This window comes from Ixodes scapularis, unplaced genomic scaffold (assembly GCF_016920785.2).
Source record: "Ixodes scapularis isolate PalLabHiFi unplaced genomic scaffold, ASM1692078v2 PGA_scaffold6__148_contigs__length_123643588, whole genome shotgun sequence".
Taxonomy (NCBI): domain Eukaryota; kingdom Metazoa; phylum Arthropoda; class Arachnida; order Ixodida; family Ixodidae; genus Ixodes; species Ixodes scapularis.
This window is the reverse complement of record NW_024609881.1, coordinates 84140372-84158203: the sequence shown is the minus strand read 5'-3', so window position 1 is coordinate 84158203 and position 17832 is coordinate 84140372. Positions and strand designations below refer to the sequence as shown.

General features: G+C 45.7%; 2 protein-coding genes across 2 annotated transcripts; both read right to left on the bottom strand.

The window, feature by feature from the left end:
* Positions 1 to 3499: 3499 nt before the first annotated feature.
* Positions 3500 to 12971, bottom strand: LOC115331674. Its single transcript, XM_029993836.3, has 2 exons — positions 12688 to 12971; positions 3500 to 3822 (listed from the first exon to the last, which is right to left on the bottom strand). The coding sequence occupies exons 1-2, from the start codon at positions 12818 to 12820 to the stop codon at positions 3500 to 3502; spliced, it is 456 nt and encodes a 151-aa protein (XP_029849696.2). The 5' UTR covers positions 12821 to 12971.
* A 424-nt stretch (positions 12972 to 13395) lies between these two features.
* LOC8029138 lies at positions 13396 to 16516 on the bottom strand. Its single transcript, XM_029993837.3, has 2 exons — positions 16015 to 16516; positions 13396 to 13670 (listed from the first exon to the last, which is right to left on the bottom strand). The coding sequence occupies exons 1-2, from the start codon at positions 16514 to 16516 to the stop codon at positions 13396 to 13398; spliced, it is 777 nt and encodes a 258-aa protein (XP_029849697.3).
* Positions 16517 to 17832: the final 1316 nt, after the last annotated feature.

Below are 17832 nucleotides of genomic sequence, written 5' to 3'. Positions count from 1 at the left end.
TATTTTGGAGATTTCAGTGTCCCTTTAAAGACAGGGTCTTTCATATACCGGATGTTTGCGAGAAATCCGAACCCTGTTTTTCGCACCGCAAAAATAAACTAGACTTCGCGGAGAGCTCAAACTCCGTCAGAACGTAGCCCGAGCAACATGCCAAAGTTTCATCTCCAACCGTTATCTTATTCAAAAGTTATAAACAATCTTCTAAAAAATTCAATAAAAAAAAAATGGCGGCCGACGAAGCTTTGGAATACATGGCACTCTGTGACGCCAAAAACCGAAAACGGGAGAAAATGGGCCCCCATCTTCCCATAGCGAATTTCAGAAAATCACTTATAACTTTTGAAAAAGGTAACGGTTGGTGCTGCAACTTTGGCATCTTGCTCGAGCGGCTGGGGCTACGTTCTGACGGAGTTTAAGCTCTCCGCGATGTCTAGTTTATTTTCTCGGTGCGAAATACAGGGCTCGGATTTCTCGCAGACTCCCCAAACCTTTGAGGTAACAAATGAGGCTGATATCTGTGCGTTCTCGCTGCATTTTCTCGCTCAGATTATTGTCATGTGAAATAAGGGTCATTTAAATAATTAGTTTCTTTAACATTTTTCCTAGCACGAGAATAACACAATAAATCAAACTTTCACAATATGTTCACAAAACGTATAAACTAAGAAACGCTGTTCTCACTACAGAAACCCCAAAACGGGATCCGACTCACAGCTGAAGTGTGTGTCTGTTTTTAAAGCATATGACTTTATATTGCACCCAGTGTTTGACTGTCTGCCTAGCGTAAAAACGACATCAGAGTTTCTCATGTGTTAAAAAGGAAACAAAATGACACCTCTCTGGAAAGACTATTTTGGTTAAATGGCGTAATTTGGTGAATGTGGCGTTTAATGGGGGCATACATTGCCGCTGTTTGTGTTAGTAATAATATTAAAATTAACATTTAATAAGTATTTTTTTATGCGCTAATATAATTTGTTGCTTATGATCTAATTTGAAGCGCGCGACAAGTATGCCAATAAAAAAAATGTGCTAATTATCGTCACTGGTGCTAATTGCAACATTTTAGTTACCAATATAGATATAAAAAAGTAATCTAACAGCAATTAAAAAAATTTAGCTGATGTGAGAAATCCAAGTAAAATAACATTGATTGTGGATATGGTGCTATCAAAGTCGCGACTTTTGCCAATCGGCAAAACTTCCAAAGTCGCCGCCAATATCCTTCCAGACCAAATGCCCCCCCTCCCCCCCCCCCCCCCTCAAAAAAAAAAAAAAATATTTCTTATAATTTTTTTATTTTTTTAATAACATTTAGTTACTTTAATTTTTACGTGCCGTCGTTTTGCCAATCTCAGCCTTTCCAGTTCCAAAGAACGCCTACCTGTTTGCACGTCTGCTCACTGCAGCACGTTTCGTTGGCGTTGGAAGCCGGTGAAATAGTTGTGGGTTTTAGTATTGCATATACGAGCGAACGCAAGCGTTGTGTGTTTGCGTAAGCTTTGCGGGTTCTACACTGCGCGTGCACGGAGCCCGAAATTGCGGTCTTAATTGAATTGGCGCATGGCGATGACGCGCATGCGCAACGTGGAGCACGCAACTCTTAACGCAAACGAACTTCGCTTGCGTTTGCTTCTATACGCAATACTCAAACTCTCTAATAAGGTACAATCCCATGCCGGCTGCAGCACCACGTTGGGACAGTGAAGAGTGTTGTTTGCATTCGGCATTCGGGGGTGGTACCTAATCAGTGGAAAGTGGCAAAAGTTATACCCATTCATAAGAAAGGAGATAGACATGACGCATCGAATTATAGGCCCGTTTCCTTGCTCTGCTCGTGCGGCAGGGTTCTATATCATTTTTTATTTAGTCATCTCATGTCACATTTTGAATCGAATAATTTTTTATCAGAGAGCCAGCATGGTTTCCGGCGTGGCTACTCTACGGTAACTCAGCTCCTTTATATAGTAAATGAACTTGCAAAAGTCGTTGACAAGGCGGGGGGGGGGGGGGGGGGGGGGGGGGGCAAATGGATGTAGCTATTCCTAGATTTCGCCAAGGCTTTTGATCGCGTGTCACACAGCAAACTACTTATCAAGCTAAGAGTGATTCTAGGAAACGATAATCTCTTGCGATGGTTGGATTCATACTTGAGCAACCGTCATCAGTTCGTTGAAGTAGGTGGGGCTTGTTCCCCTATTGTATCAGCTATCTAGGGCGTTCCACAAGGATCGGTGCTGGGCCCACTGCTCTTTCTTGTTTTTCTAAACGATTTGACGGTTGATGAGCGTATACACTGCCGGTTTTTGCAGATGACTTTGTGCTTTTTACTGAAATAGCTTCAAGCAATGACCAACTTAATTTAAACAAGTGCCTGTGTTCAATTTCTCAATGGTGTAACGAATGGCAAATGTTGCTAAACAGCTCGAAAAGTGTACAAATGAGAGTAACGCGCAAGAGGTCACCCTTGGAATTTAACTACTGTATACAAAATTCCCCTTTACAAGTTGTGCATGAATTCAAATACTTAGGTGTCATTATCTCCTCGAACCTCAGTTGGAATAGCCATATATCTTGGACTACTCAGAAGGCATCAGCAAAGCTATGATCATTGAAGAGGCGGCTGAAGCACTGTACCCCTTAAACCAAGCTAGCAATCTACACGACAGTAATACGACCTGTCTTAGAATACGCGGATGTTGTTTGGGACCCTGAGACTAAACTTAATATTGATCGACTCGAGGGGGTACAGAAGAAAGCACCGCGCTTCATTTACAACGAGTACAGAAGAATGAGTTCTATCACTAACTTGTACAATAGGTCGAAAATTGAGCTTCTTTCAACCCGGCGCAAAATTAATCGTCTAAAGCTTCCATTGTACATGACTCATCTCGCCTTTCATTCGACAGATTTATGCAATTTAACACATCTCGTCACACACGACACAAGCACTCCAACACAATTGTGGTACCTTACAGCAGAACCCAATGTTTAAAAAACTACTTTTTCGTACGAACCATTAACGAATGGAATAGTCTTCCTGCCAACATTACCAATGTCTCGTCCGTTCAGAAATTCGCCTCATCATTACAGCGTTATTTCTTAGATGTGCAGTCCTATATGTTTTTCTTTCACTAGCGTGCAATGTGGTTTTCTTGTGTGTTGCCCTGTGTGTCCTCTCCTGCCTTGGCTGCCAAATGGCAGCCAAGGCAGGAGGGGGCACACAGGGCAACACACAAGAAGAAAACCACATTGCACGCTAGTGAAAGAAAAAGCATGTGTCTAAATAAAAAAAAAGACATTTCGCGAGCCATGATCGCGAGCAGTTCCGCCTTGCCCGCTGAGCAGGAGAATCGGGGGCCCTCACTAGAGCGCTTCCCGTTTCCGCCGCGGGAGGGCGCCCTCACTAGAGCGCTTCCCGTTTCCGCCGCGGGAGGGCGAGCAACGAGCTGGAGACACGACGACATTTATTCGGAGGAGTGTCCTTGAAGCCGGTTCTTCAGCTGTCCTTGCCTATCTCTTTGTCCTTGTCAAGATCGGAGTTCAGCTGGAGGATGATGATAACGTAGGAGAGCAGGGCTCCTGCCAGGGTGAGCACAAATCCTCTGGAGAAGTAGAAGAAGCCCCAGCCTGTGAGGACCACGGCCGGCGCCCTGAGCTGCGAGATCAGCAGGAGCCCTTCGTGGTACTCTTGGGGTCGGTCCGAGCTCAATCCGAGGGCCCGGTGCAGCGGCATCATCGACGCGTTCGAGGTCTCCGACAACCGGGATGACATCACGGCCAGGAGTACAAACAGCAGGGTTACCGAGCCCAGGTTCAGACCTGAGAGTGACAAGTGGCGGCCACTCGTGTTATCTGCGTTTTAATAGAACGATCTCACCAAGCGTTCGGCGCATGCGTGACGCCGCCGTAATTTTAGTCCACAGGAGGCTGGCGGCAGCGTAGCAGTGCTTGAGACGGCTTGTGCCGTCTCGTGCTCTGTATACACGCAGAGCACCAGTGAGGTTTTCGCACGCGCAAAAAGACCAAAGTTGACTCGATGCATCGCGGCAGCGACGGTGCTTTCTAAGGTCGGTGTATTTCCTAAGTGAGAAATATTCGTTTTGCAAATCGTGGCTCCTTTTAACCCCTCTGTCGTCTGACCACAACCGCACGACTACAGTAAAATAATCTAGCTCTCCATCTCTCTAATTCGTCTCCAATACGTTCTCACTTACAGATTAAGATAAGCTATCCGAATAAAATTGAAAAAAAAAAGCTCTTGCGAGTAATATGGTAACAGAATAGGAACTTTTCGTAAAAGCATGCAAGAGCTTTGCGTTGCTAGCATGAGTTCCTGCCTTCACTTTGAGCGTGGATTGAGCACACGCCCGCAGAGCCCGCAATCCGCACTGATACGATACTATCTACGGAAAAACCCAAGCACTGGACTCAGTTCAGTTGGAATTAGGGATCTTCTCTTGCGATCGGAGTGATGGAAAGGTTTCGAGCCTGATAGGTCCTCCATAGGCGCCGACAGCCCTTCCCCTCCCTGAAATATCCTGGGAGAAGCTAAGCGACGCTGAGCTCCCCTCCACCCGGTGAAGGGATTGCCGTACCGAAGTCCGGGATTGCAAACTAACATACCAATTAGCAAAATAATTACACCAACTTCACTTTTCACTCAATGAAAAATACTTGCAAAGCGTCATCGAAGCCCCTTAAATCAGGGACTCGAACCGTAACCAAAACCGAAAACCGTTTTGGAACGAATTTTTTTTATTAATCGCAACCGTAACGCTACCGTTATGTGAAATTTATAAAAACCCTAACCGTAAATTATTTAACGGTAACCTATATTAACCGGAAAATAAAAATATCAGTTTTTCTCAAGATTGACCTCGAGGAGGAATCTTGAAATGTCGTGGCCATCCAACAGACTCAGGGGCGATTCACGCACTTGCGTTGAGTCCGATCTAGTGCGAGGGTTGCTATGGCAAAAGCTCCCGTCGACTCCAACAAAGGCGGATCTTACCCCGTTTTGTTGGAGCCGACACAGCTGTTGTCATAGCAACCCCCGTCTCGGTCGGACTCAACGGAAGTGTGTAAATTGCCCTTTACCGTCAGAGAGTGGTGCACCTGGTAAGAAATTTCCGTTCAATCTAAATTTAACATTAAGAATACTTAGTTAGAATCACTAGTCGAGCGTATAATGAAGTATCTATTTCTAAATCTGCCACACTTACAATCGCTACATGTGTTCAGTACCTGTCGCCTTCAGGGTGTTAATGCGAAAGCATTAACAGTCCCATGGAGCGAACCGACGTCATCAGCCGCTCCAAACGGCAGATAAATTCCCGAAGCCGCGATCTGAGGCATCCCAGCTTTGAAACCACGCAAAACGCCACGCAAAACGGCAATAATATGAAGCCGACGCGCGTCACAGTTCAGTTCGGCAGCAGTGCACATTGAAGCAAGACAACTAATCCCTTGTGTCTGTGCAGGTGAGCATCGTTTATTTTTTGTATAGAACCAGAATATTGTCTGCACTGCTGCCGAACACAGCAAAAAAGTGTTAGCATTCCTCAGAGTGTACAGGTACTGTGACGTCGGGGCTTGTTGCCGGCGTTCCTGTCAACATGAGTAAAGATATTGGGAAAGCTCTTGATGACCTCAAACGCGAGCTAAGGGCAGACCTTAGGACCTTAAAAGACAGCGTAAAGAGCTGCAGCGACACATGTGACGGGGTAAACGAAATAAAAAACGAAATAAAAGAACTTCGAAAAGAGGTTCAGAAACTCTCGAGTAGGAACGAAGAGCTGGCCACCGAAAATCGTAGGCTTAACGAAAAAGTTGAAGAGCTCGAGCAGTACCAGAGGAGTAACAATCTAGAAATAAAAGGTGTGCCCGAAGCAGGTGACGCGTATGATGTCGTTAAAAGGATTGGAACTCTTCTTGACGAACCAATATTAGACTCCGATATTGACGTGTGCCACCGTATTCCTACCTTCCGAGCAACAGAAAAGAACATCATTGTACGTTTCGTACAACGTACGAAACGAGACAAAATCCTTCAAAAAAGCAAAAAGAAAAGGCTGACAAGTACTGACCTTGACTACGGTGGTCACAGCAGTCCCGTGTACGTGAATGAGCATTTAACCAGCTCAAACAAGAGGATACTGGGTGCTGCAATCGCCAAAAAGAAAGACGTCGGGTGGAAGTTTGTGTGGTCCTCAGGTGGGAAGATCCTCGCACGGAAGGACGAGAACGCAGACATTATCAGAATCGCTAGCCTGTCCGATGTTGACAAAATAAGAAATTAAACAAAATACTTGCGGCCCTACAGTACACAAGAAGCTATGATGGAAGAAAAACTGCCTGATTGCAACTATCATGATTGCCAGGACTTCAATAAAAACTATAAGAATTGTGGGAAAACATTTTCCGCGATACATTTAAACACGAGAAGCATTAAACATAAGGTAGACGAGCTTGAAATATTTTTACACTCGCTGAGTGTCGAATTTAAAACTATCGTACTTACGGAAACCTGGCTAGCAAAAGGGGACATGCCTCCATGCCTTCAGGGGTACAACTGCAAAAGCCTGAGCAGAGAGAATAAAAGGGGCGGCGGAATTGCAGTTTATATTAAGGATACTTTACAATACCAAGTTATTGATGATCTCACAAGAATGAATGAAAATATAGAAAGTTTGTTTGTTAAAACACCAGCCGCTGTAGTTGCTGCCTTGTATAGACCGCCATCGGGCAACATGCTTGAATTCATTGAATTTCTTGAAAATGCACTATGTTTCCTTGGATCACTATCTGCGTCATTTATAATTCTTGGCGATGTAAACATAAATACAATTTCAGATGACCCTTACGCGAGAGAATTTCGAGATATCATCCACCAGTACGGATGTAGCAATCTAATAACACTGCCAACCAGGGTGACTGCTGACACGGCAACGTCCCTCGACGTCTGCATCACAGATAGTTGTCATGCTACAGCTGGCGTAATTTTATACGATATCAGTGACCATTTTTGCCTATTTTTTGCGTTGGGTCTTCTTCAATCAAGGAACAAAATCGTGACATAGAAAAATTCTGGCACCGTTCAATAAACGACGAAACACTGAGACGTTTTGGCTCCATAATAGAGCAACAAAGTTGGGACGACGTGTACGATGAGTGCAACCCCACGCTGGCTTATAGAAACTTCCTGATTAAATACAAACGATGTTATGACGCAGCCTTTCCTCTACGGGAGAAAAAAACAAAAAGAAGAAAGTTAAGAAAGCCTTGGGTAACTAGATATCTTTATAAAAAAATAAAAGAAAAGAACAGTAAATACCATGCATTCATTAAAACTCGTGATCCTCGCTTATTGGCCGAGTTCAAAAAATTCAGAAACGAATTGAACAGAGACCTGAAGAAGGCGAAATGTGATTACTTTCAAGCTCAGTTTCAGCGTGTACAGGATGACCACAGAAAAGTTTGGGACACGATAAACAATCTAATCACCAGAAAGCAGCGTTGCACTGTGAAGGAAATCGTAATAGATAATGTAACTGTCGCTGGAAAAGAACTCGCAGATGCAATGAATCAGCATTTTATTAGTATTGGATCGTACGCGGGAAATGATAGCATTGCGGGTGACTGTACATTTGAAAGATATCAGCTAGGATCAATCATGCTTGCTCCAACAACACCATTCGAAATTGATAAAATTATAAGAAGTTTAGAAAATGATGTCGCTGCTGGAGATGATGAAATCAAGGCTTTACCGATTAAGTACACAACGAGCATAATTAGTCCTGTTTTATCACATATAGTTAATAATATGCTCCAGTCTGGAGACTTCCCTGATGAATTAAAAATAGCCAAAATTACTCCCGTTTACAAGGGAGGCGGAGAGAATTTAATTAATAATTACAGACCAATCTCTGTTCTCCCAGCATTCTCAAAAATTTTCGAGCGGGTTATAAATGATAGGCTAACCTCCTTCCTTCAAAAACATCAAATAATAACGCCGGAACAATATGGATTTCAGAAAAAAAAGTCTGCGGAACTAGCGTTACTTGACATAAAAGATAAAATTGTTGAAAATATTGAAAACAAATTGTTCACGCTTGGTTTATTTTTAGATTTAAGAAAAGCATTCGATACTGTACAACACAGTATTTTATTGAAAAAGCTAGAAAACTATGGGGTTCGAGGAGTTGCGTTAAGGTTGATTAAAACGTATCTTACTGACCGTTACCAATATGTATCTATAAATGATCAGTCATCTAAAAAAATGAGGATACAGTGTGGTGTACCACAGGGCTCTATTTTAGGCCCTCTGCTATTCCTCTTGTATATCAATGATATAACTAAAATTCCAGACTCCCCCGAGCTAATAATGTATGCCGATGATACTAATGTGTTTTTTACGGGAGTGACAAAAAAGTGCTTGGAACTGTCAGCTAATACTTACCTATTAAAACTATCAACATGGTTACAAATCAATCGTTTAAGCCTAAATACTAGTAAAACCAAGTATGTTATTTTTAAACCGGCCAATAGGCGAGACTGTAGCTGTATCAACATATTGTTTGAAGGTACCTTGCTGGAACAAGTGGTGGAACAAAAATTTCTAGGCGTATGGTTCACAGAGGACCTCTCATGGAATACTCATATTAACAAACTGAAAGCAGAATTATCACGCGTTACTGGTAGCATATATAAAATACAAAACCTTCTACCCATCTGGCTGAAACAAACATTATATTATTCCCTATTTTACTCGAAAATCAGCTATGGAATCTTAATTTGGGGAACAACTACAGCTTCGAACTATAATAAGCTAGTAATCTTGCAGAAAAAAATATTACGTATGTGCGAAAATTTTAAAGGGGATAAAAGAAATCTACGTACACAACCACTCTTCATAAAATATAATATGCTGAAAGCAGACCAGGTATACTACTTCAAACTCCTGCAATGGATTTATATGAACAAATTATACATTACACCAACAGACAGTTTGAGTGTGTACACCTTTCGAGACCCAAAGCGAAAGATGCCTGCTATCAGGACTAACTATGGCAGGCAAACAATAACTTTTCAGGTATCAAAAACTTTAAATAGAAACGATATAAACATAGACTTTGACAAACCTTTTTATAAATTCAAAAATGAATGCAGAAGATTCCTGGTGGGTAGTGGTATTGCTTTTTCATCAACTTGAGACCTTTTATACTAACGATACGCACTTCAAAGCTTATTTTGTACTATTTTGTAATTATTTGATCTTATTTCTGACACTGTAAATGCTAAAAAGCTTTTTCTGCCTTTTTATATTTTTCTAGACCAAAGTTTCCACAAGTGAGTGCATTTCAATGTCTATGTCTCTTTGTTTACAGTGCATATGTATGCATGTATATATGAGTATGTAAATGCGTGTGTATATACATATTGTTCAGTTTTTGTGGCACTTTCAGTATAGTTTATTTTTTACTCAATTTCCCGATATTAGTTCTTTCGTACTAGTTTCATGATAGTTTCAAGTGAATTTTGTGTTATGACATATGCTGTAGTTATTTCTGTTATTTTCATTTATCCGTTCAATATTATTTGATGCTGTTAGTTCAGATTATTCAATCGCTACATCTGTTCAGTACCTGTCGCCTTCAGGGTGTTAATGCGAAAGCATTAACAGTCCCATGGACCGAACCGACGTCATCAGCCGCTCCAAACGGCAGATAAATTCCCGAAGCCGCGATCTGAGGCATCCCAGCTTTGAAACCACGCAAAACGCCTCGCAAAACGGCAATAATATGAAGCCGACGCGCGTCACAGTTTCAATTAGCGCCACCCCATGGCGCTGCGTGTCTGCACCGGAGCAAACACGGCCGAAGCGTCTAGGGGATCACATGCAGCCGCGCCACCGTGAGGGTCAGAAGCGGCCCTGGTGCCGAAGGGACCAGTAGCGGCCGCGGCGCTAAAAACGACATTCATGCTTTCGCGTTCACAACTCATAAGAAGTGCTTGGGAGCCTTTTAGCTAATATCTGAGACTTCTGAGATGTCGATTCAATTCGGTTCTTTCAAAACCACCAGTGATCCTCACCTGCATGAGCCAGTACGAATAACGTAGTGTCTATAAAGTCCCGTCCGACGGCACTCTTGCAGAGCGTTAAAGTGCCGTCCGAGGGCACTACACTCGCGCCTTCAAGTGCCATCCGTATAAAGAAAGTGTCGTATAAAGAAAATTGTCAACAAGAGTTTTTCGAAGCTGTAGCGTATAGCTTAGTGGTAAGATGTCTGTCTCATACGTAGCGGACCCGGGTTCGATCCACAGCGTGGGCCTACTCTTTTATTTTTTTTTTTCTCGAACATGTTGTTTTGTCGGGGCATTTGGCGATATTTACGTTTCTTCTTTACGATTAGCACTGAAAAAAAAAAAAAAAGAAAGAAAAAGAAACCGAATGTCGACGAAACTTGGCTGAACAAAATGGTATAGGACTCCCTTTCCGGAGGTGCACGGGGGACATCGGGGCTTGGGTTGCCGGCTGTACGACCGGTGTACAACGGGGCCACCAGGGGCACCGCCGGACGGAAAGGCAGCAGGAGAGGGCACGCGACAAGCATTCACGACTGACGGCTTCCCTGCGGGGTTTCGAAGGCGCGCGAATTCGGAAATTCAGTTCGCCGGGAAGTCGTTATTAATGATTGACTCTCGCGTGCCCTCCCCTGCTGCATTCCCGTCCGGTGGCGCCCCCTGGTGTTCTGCGCCACGGCGCCGAAAACCGATCTTTGATTGGATTTTTAATAGGGAAATCGGCCGCCCTTGAATATAATATTGTTTTTTTTAGGGTGCTTAAAGCCCATAGATTGAGTTATGAAAATAAATAGACCATCTCAAAATCCACTTGAGAAAAAGAGAAAAAAAGAGAAAAAAATGATATTCAAAGGTATGCTCTTTTTTAATACTTTCAATAGGAAAATGGGGCCCGTTCCCGGAGGCTTGCGCCATTCAGTCTCATGTACTCGTGGGCTCCGTCAGCTACCATTTTCACATTGAAACTTTTCGAAAATCGCTTATATTATAACATTTGAATCAAATAACGATTTGGCCTGAAGGCTTGACATCTGAAGGGCTGAAGAACAACCTACCAAACCTGAAGCGTTTTCGTACGCTCGCCACAGAAGATCCCTAATCAACTGAGAGCAGTATTGTTTCAGCAAATTATGAAAAAAAAAAATGAAAGCAACTACAATGCCCTGTAAGGCCGATTTAGATCGCAGCTCTTCAGGAGGTGGAGGGGAGGGTACGGAGAAAAGGGTCCTCCGTACCCCTCTTCCTCCTCCTCAAGGGCTGTTCTACTGCTCCCATCCTCATCCTCCCTCTCCCCCTCCTCCCTCCTTCTCCCCCTCCCTTCCTTCCCCCTCGTGACGTCACTCGTGACCTTAGTGACGACACACGTGAAGGTCGTAACCTTCACGTGACGTCACTCGTAACACTCGTGACCGTCGTGACGTCACTCGTAGCACTCGTGACCGTGGTGACGTTACTTGCGACCCTCGTGACGTCACTTGTGATCCTCGTGACGTCACACGTGACGTCGATAAGGGAAACGTCCCATGACGCAACGCGCGGGTCAGGAGTGACGTCACTGGTAAACCTCGTGACGTCACTCGTGACCCGTGCGTAGCATCATGGGACCTCTCCCATAATGACGTCACTCGTGGCCGTCGTGACGTCACTCATAACTCTCGCGACCGTCGTGCACTCGTGCCATCACTCGTGACGTCACACGTGACTTCAAGTGTGACGTCATTATGGTTAACGTTCCGTAACGCAACGCGTGACCCGCGCGTTGAATTATGAGTCGTTTTCCATAATGCAACGCGCAGTTACTCCGACCGCGTCGCCGCTCAAGCCGGAAACAGGCGCCTAAGAGCTGCGCTCTAAAAAAAAGGCAGGTTATCCAGTCGACTTCGCCATGTAACCTGCACAGGCATTCACCAGTTACATCTTCGGTTGCGCCGGGTCTGTACATCGCGGACAACTCGAGGATCGCACTGGAACTAGTCCCGTGTTTTGCTCGTGTCGTCTGTTTAGTGCTGTCGATAGTTACAGTCCTCTCAGTGCACATCGATTAGTGATGCCTGAATAGCGCCGTCTGCTCATACCATCTGCTTAGTGCACTCTGATTAGTGCTGCCTGACTACTGCTGTCTGATTAGTATAATGCCATCTGGTTAGTGCATTATGCTCAGTGCCGTCTGCTTAGTGCCGTCAATTGCCACGGTCTGTTTAGTGCACTTTGATTATAGTGCTGCCTGACTATCGCTGTCCGATTAGTTCCGTCTGTGTAGTGCCATCTTCTTAGTGCCGTTTTAGTGCCGTCGATTGCCACCGTCTGCTTGCACTTCAAACAGAACTGTCTTACTAGTGTTGTCTAATTGTGCTGTCTCCTTGGTGCAGTCTGATTAGTGCTACTGGATTAGTTTCGTCTGCGTCGTGCCATTCGGTTAGTACCGTATACGCTTTTGCGCCTTCTTCTCAGTGTCGTCTGCGTAATGCCGTCGATTGCCGCGGTCTACTTAGCTCTCTTAGACCAGTGCTGTCTGCTTAGTGACGTCTGCTCAGTCCCGCTAGCTCAGTGCCGTCTTTGGTGCAAGTGTCTACGTTGTCCAGGAGGTCGCGATGGACTCACCGATGACGAGGATTCGGTGCTCATCGCTGAGGCCGCTCTCGTGGTGTCCCAAAAAGCGGCTCACCTCGGCGCAGACGCCCAGCACGAAGAAGGAGACCCAGGCGAAGGCCGTCGGCGAGAAGTGGGTTTCCATCTCAAGCACGGCGACGCCGAGGTCTGTCTGGATCTGTCTCAGCTCTCGGAGCTCGTGGACATCGAGACCGCGATTTTCCCGCGTTGTCTGGCACACATTACGAGACAAATAAAAGAATCGTCACTCCGTCATGTGCAATGGAGGTGCGATAACACGAATACGCTGTTCCGACCCTGCTACGCAGACTCCGTTCCCACGCATTGAGGGAGGGGGCTGGGGGAGCTATGAAACTTCACTTACCAACCAGCCAAAGCACGACGGAGGGCAATCAGCGTGAGCCGGAAGACAGACATTCGAAAGAGAGACAGCCGTTTTTATCAGGTCAGTGACTGCAATTGATTAAAAACGGCAGGGCGTCTCCTATGGATGTTCAGCACTTGCTCGATGCCTTCCATCGCGCTTTGGCTTCGCGAGCACGGCCAAAGCCCACGAGATGCTGAAGCGTCATCGAAGGCAGGAAGCTCTCGCTGGGGGCGGGACAACTGACGCTGGTCATTCCCGTTCTATAATCCCGCCAGAGACTATAGCATAATTACCTCCGGAAGAAAGTAGTGATAAAAGACTTGCGCGTATTGTCAATGACAAGACCATACCGTCCAGGACTGGTCCTGGGTCTCTTCTTGACGCACGACATTGTCGCGTACGTGGCGGTTGATGGCGTCGTTGAATGCCTCGTACCGGTGTCTCAGGGCTACCGTAAGGGCCAGGTAGAGAGCGACCGAGAGGAGGAGGCTGCCGGTGACCAGGATGCTGTTCAGGACGACGTCCACCAGGCAGAGAGGAAGCAGCACGCTGGCCGGGAGTTGAGACTCGATGCCGAACCAGGCGATTTTCGCGTGCTTCGACAGATCTGGCAATGAAAGACAATTTAATCTGCCTTTTTCATTTCGAGTGTGGGACACCACTGTTCAAGAAGCCAAGCCATGAAACAGCTATAGGCTCCGGCAAGCAGTTAAACACCTCACGCCTTCCCTCTTTTGTTCGGTGTCTCTCTCGCTCTGAATAGATGATATATGTGTTCATGTAACTGACGTTACTACAGTCAACACCTCCTACAATAAATGTTTATTGTTTTCGTTTCAGTTTCGTTCCATAGAAAATAAGTTCCGTTACAATTCTGCTGGGGAAAAAATGATGATTCGTAACTGTTTGTATTTCCGTGCAAAAAAAAAAAAAAAAAAAACAATAAACAAAAACGAAACGTTAATTTTTATATATGAAAATGTAGGTAATTAGAAAGCTCTAGCAAGTGCGTACTTATTGCAACGCTAGAAAACCGAAGAATCCGGGTAAAAACACCGTGAAGAGGGGCGGCTCAAAGTGCACAGGAGGATGGTCTCAAAAGCAGACCCTGAACTTTCCGATTGAACCGAAAAGTGATGCGATAATTTATCGGTTTCACTTGGAAAGAAACTTTCGATTACGTTTTCGTTCTCTCCCAAAACTTTTTTTCTTTAAATATTGTTGTTTTTGTTTTGTTCCGACAGCCTGCTGGCGGTTCCCGTTCGTTTTCTCATTGCCCCGCACCCAGTGAGTTCGAGGCACTGTCCGATAAGATCGCTGAAGGCCGAAGCACTTTAGACGTGCACGTTTCAAAGGCCAAATGCTCATCGCTTCTTTCTCGGACAACCAAATCTTCTAAGAACTATTTTGCGTGGCGTATGAAGAATGCGCAAAAATTAATTTTTTCTTGAGGTGAAAACGAGTATAGTCCCAGCCTAATAGTGATATACCTATTACAACGGTTAAACCAGCTGAACTACGAAAATAGGGAGAAAGGAGTAAAGACAAGCGATCGCTGGCTTTCTCCCTATTTTCGTAGTTCAGCTGGTTTAACCGTTGTAATATGTACCACCAACGAGCTCAGCTTCTACCCCCTGTTAGTGATATACCATTCGTATCTAATCTGTCTCCCGCGTGGACCCCTTGTAAGGTGACGCTACAAATTCAGTCAGTTAGAGCATTGTAAAGAGGGGAAAAAAGTGAAAGCCGCTTACAACTCCCTGTAACGCCGAATTAGAGCGCAGCTCTTGAGGAGGAGGAGGGAAGGGCACTGGGGGGGGGGGGGGGTTAAACTAACCGGGGGGGGTCACGTGACCTTGGGGGTCACGTGACCCCTAATGCCGATAATGTCATCACTGACGTCACTGATGACGTCATCAGTGACGATGACGATGCGGGTACCGATGACGTCATTAGTGACGTCACTGATGACTTCATTAGTGACGATGACGATGCGAATGTCGGTGACGTCATCAGTGACGTCGCTGATGACGTCATCAGTGATGATGACGATGCGGATGCCGGTAACGACATCAGTGACGTCACTGATGACGTCATCAGTGATGATGACGATGACGATGGGGATGTCGGTAACGTCATCAGTGATGATGACGATGACGATGCGGATGCCGGTGACGTCATCAGTGATGATGACGATGTGGATGCCGGTGACGTCATCAGTGATGATGACGATGACGATGTGGATGCCGGTGACGTCATTAGTGATGATGACGATGACGACGTGGATGCCGGTGACGTCATCAGTGACGATGACATCATCGGAGGGTCACGCGACATCGGCGGGGGTCACGTGACCTCGCGGGGTCACGTGACCTCAAGGAGGGGGTCACGTGACCTCAGGGGAGTCACGTGACCCCGGTGGGGGCTCGCGCGGTGCGTTATGGGACATTTCCCATGATGCACCGCGCGGTTACGCCGACGGCGACGGCGACGCCGCTCAAGCCGGAAACGGGCCCCTAAGAGCTGCGCTCTAAAAAAAGATGTTTCAAAACCGTGGCTTAAAAAAAAAAAGAAAAAAAGCAAAGCAGTTACATTTTGGAACAAGTAAACTAACATAGAAAAGGCGATACAAGCGTGATAGACAGTTGCGACCAAACGTGAACTTTTCCCAGTGTTGTGGCGAGAGAAATATCGTTTTCTCGCATACCTGAACCTCCGCGATTCAAGATGGCTGCGCCCGCGTAGGAAAGGTCTATGGAAAGTGTTGATTCGAATGACGCGTTCTTTCGTGCAAGTGGAAGGCCTTATAATTTTCTGCTCTTGAAGGTCTATTATTGAGCATCTCCTGCTATTCGGTCATATCAGATTGAAAATGCCATGTTGTCCTGATTGTTCATGTGTAGACTTTGGGAATGCACTGCCATCTCACAGTGTTCTTTTAGTTATCTTACCGTGTGCGTTGTAGTCCAGCAGCACCATGCTGTGAACGGCGATTCGGAGGATCACGTAACCTAGAACGACGAGCACCATGACTGTGCACGTCTTTTTGAGGTTGTGCCCCGGTCGCGACGGAAACGTTCCCAGTCGATGTATCAGAGCGCAGGCTTGCGGTCCTTTGCTGATGACAGCCTGACTGGACACCACCGCGCTTCCGGCCCTGAAGAAGTTGTAGGCTGTGGCCCAGAAGTCACCTTCGATGCAGGCGGTGAGCGACGCCAGTGCGTACGCGTGTAGAAGCCCCAGTGTGACGCATGTCCACGTGGACACGTCATGGTACCAGGGCCTGACAGGCCGCTCGGCGTCCTCGTGGAGATCCGAGTAAAACCCCAGCAGTTTGAGGGACCAGAGGATCGGTCTGAGTTGCTTGAAGACCGTCCGGTTATTCTCGGGATCTACTTTTTCGTCAACATGTCTGATGACGAAGAGTTTTGTTGTCCTCCGTGACGTGTACATGGCTCTGGGTGTCCCAGTGACTTCTTTACAGGTTACAACTGGTCCTAAAAGTTGGGTGAAAAGAAAGGAGGAACCAACGAAAGCGCTGAAAACGTTCTAGGGCTTGCGATTGAAATACGATGCACTACAACCGCTTGTGCTTTCAGAAATATATTCTCAGGTAATGAATTTTGGCGTTTAATGACGTGCCTTCAGCGCGAGATTCCTAGCTTCGATAGCACTTCGGCGTTTCGTGTACCTCGAGGGTGCACGCGAAGTCAAAGCACGATGGAAAGCAACGCGCGCTTGCTGGGGCCCGGGCACCCGACAGGGAAGCCCTGCCGTCCTCACTCTGTCAGTGACTTTAGTGCACCGATGGAATTCAGTGCTGCCTTGGCAGTGACTAAAAGCTGAAACGCATGACGCTATATATAACGCGAATTTAAACTGCGCAGTCATATACCTATAAGTCGGAATAAGAAAAAAAAAATGTCCATGCCGATCAGAGGGAATATTAATTGTGGCGTGAAGCAACTACGCGTGTTGTGAGACAGTGCCAAAATAATGGCGTGCAAACATTGCACATGTGCTGCTAAGAAGAACTGACTTAAAAGTCCGGTGTTCGTTACAGCTCATGTTTCGGGCCATACCCACATCTTCAATCCGTATAACCCAGGCAAAATATGCCCACTCACTGGGCTGTACACAGGAATCTTTAGCACAAAAGGGCTATTGCGTGCACTTGGTACGTGATTCACAACCCACTGTATAAAGATGGGCGGCACGTACAAGGCGATTATTATGATGATCTATATGTACCACACAACTAATACTGATTGCCGGTGCATTAAGAAATAATTTTGGCGAACCAAATTCAAACCGGACTACGCCGAATGCCTCATGAACCTGACGTTCACTGCTATGGGATGACACGTCATTAAACCATTTAGAACCAATTTCAGGTCAGTATTGTAACACTGATTGGTTTCATTCTGGGAATTTGGTTTATTCTTCAGAACTTATACCTTTGCAACAATTCAAATGGACGTGGCTTACTCGATTCGAAATCGCTTATGCTTGTTGCCATATGTGATCTCGGAGAAAGTTTTGTGCACATCCGCACGCTTCTTTCGATGAAACTCTTGACCGGAGCACCCTTTCGTGAACCACGGAAGGACAGGACAACATTGTGAAGAAAAAGAAGAAAAAAAAGATCGGTACTAGGAGTTGATGAGCACCAAGCGCTCAGCCGTGCGTGGTAGATTAATTGTGCGGCTCTGCATCAGAGACGAGGATTCGATCGTCGTCATTTGACCGTGACGTGCGTAGATGCAAGA

What these genes read in the sequence shown, in the direction of transcription:
- LOC115331674 (XM_029993836.3), bottom strand. Translation starts at nt 12,820, where the DNA reads ATGGAAACCCACTTCTCGCCGACGGCCTTCGCCTGGGTCTCCTTCTTC. An exon ending in GCACCGAATCCTCGTCATCG is followed by an intron (nt 3,823 to 12,687) that starts GTGAGTCCATCG and finishes TGTCACTCTCAG; the next exon opens with GTCTGAACCTGGGCTCGGTA.
- LOC8029138 (XM_029993837.3), bottom strand. Translation starts at nt 16,516, where the DNA reads ATGTACACGTCACGGAGGACAACAAAACTCTTCGTCATCAGACATGTT. An exon ending in GCTGGACTACAACGCACACG is followed by an intron (nt 13,671 to 16,014) that starts GTAAGATAACTA and finishes TTTCATTGCCAG; the next exon opens with ATCTGTCGAAGCACGCGAAA.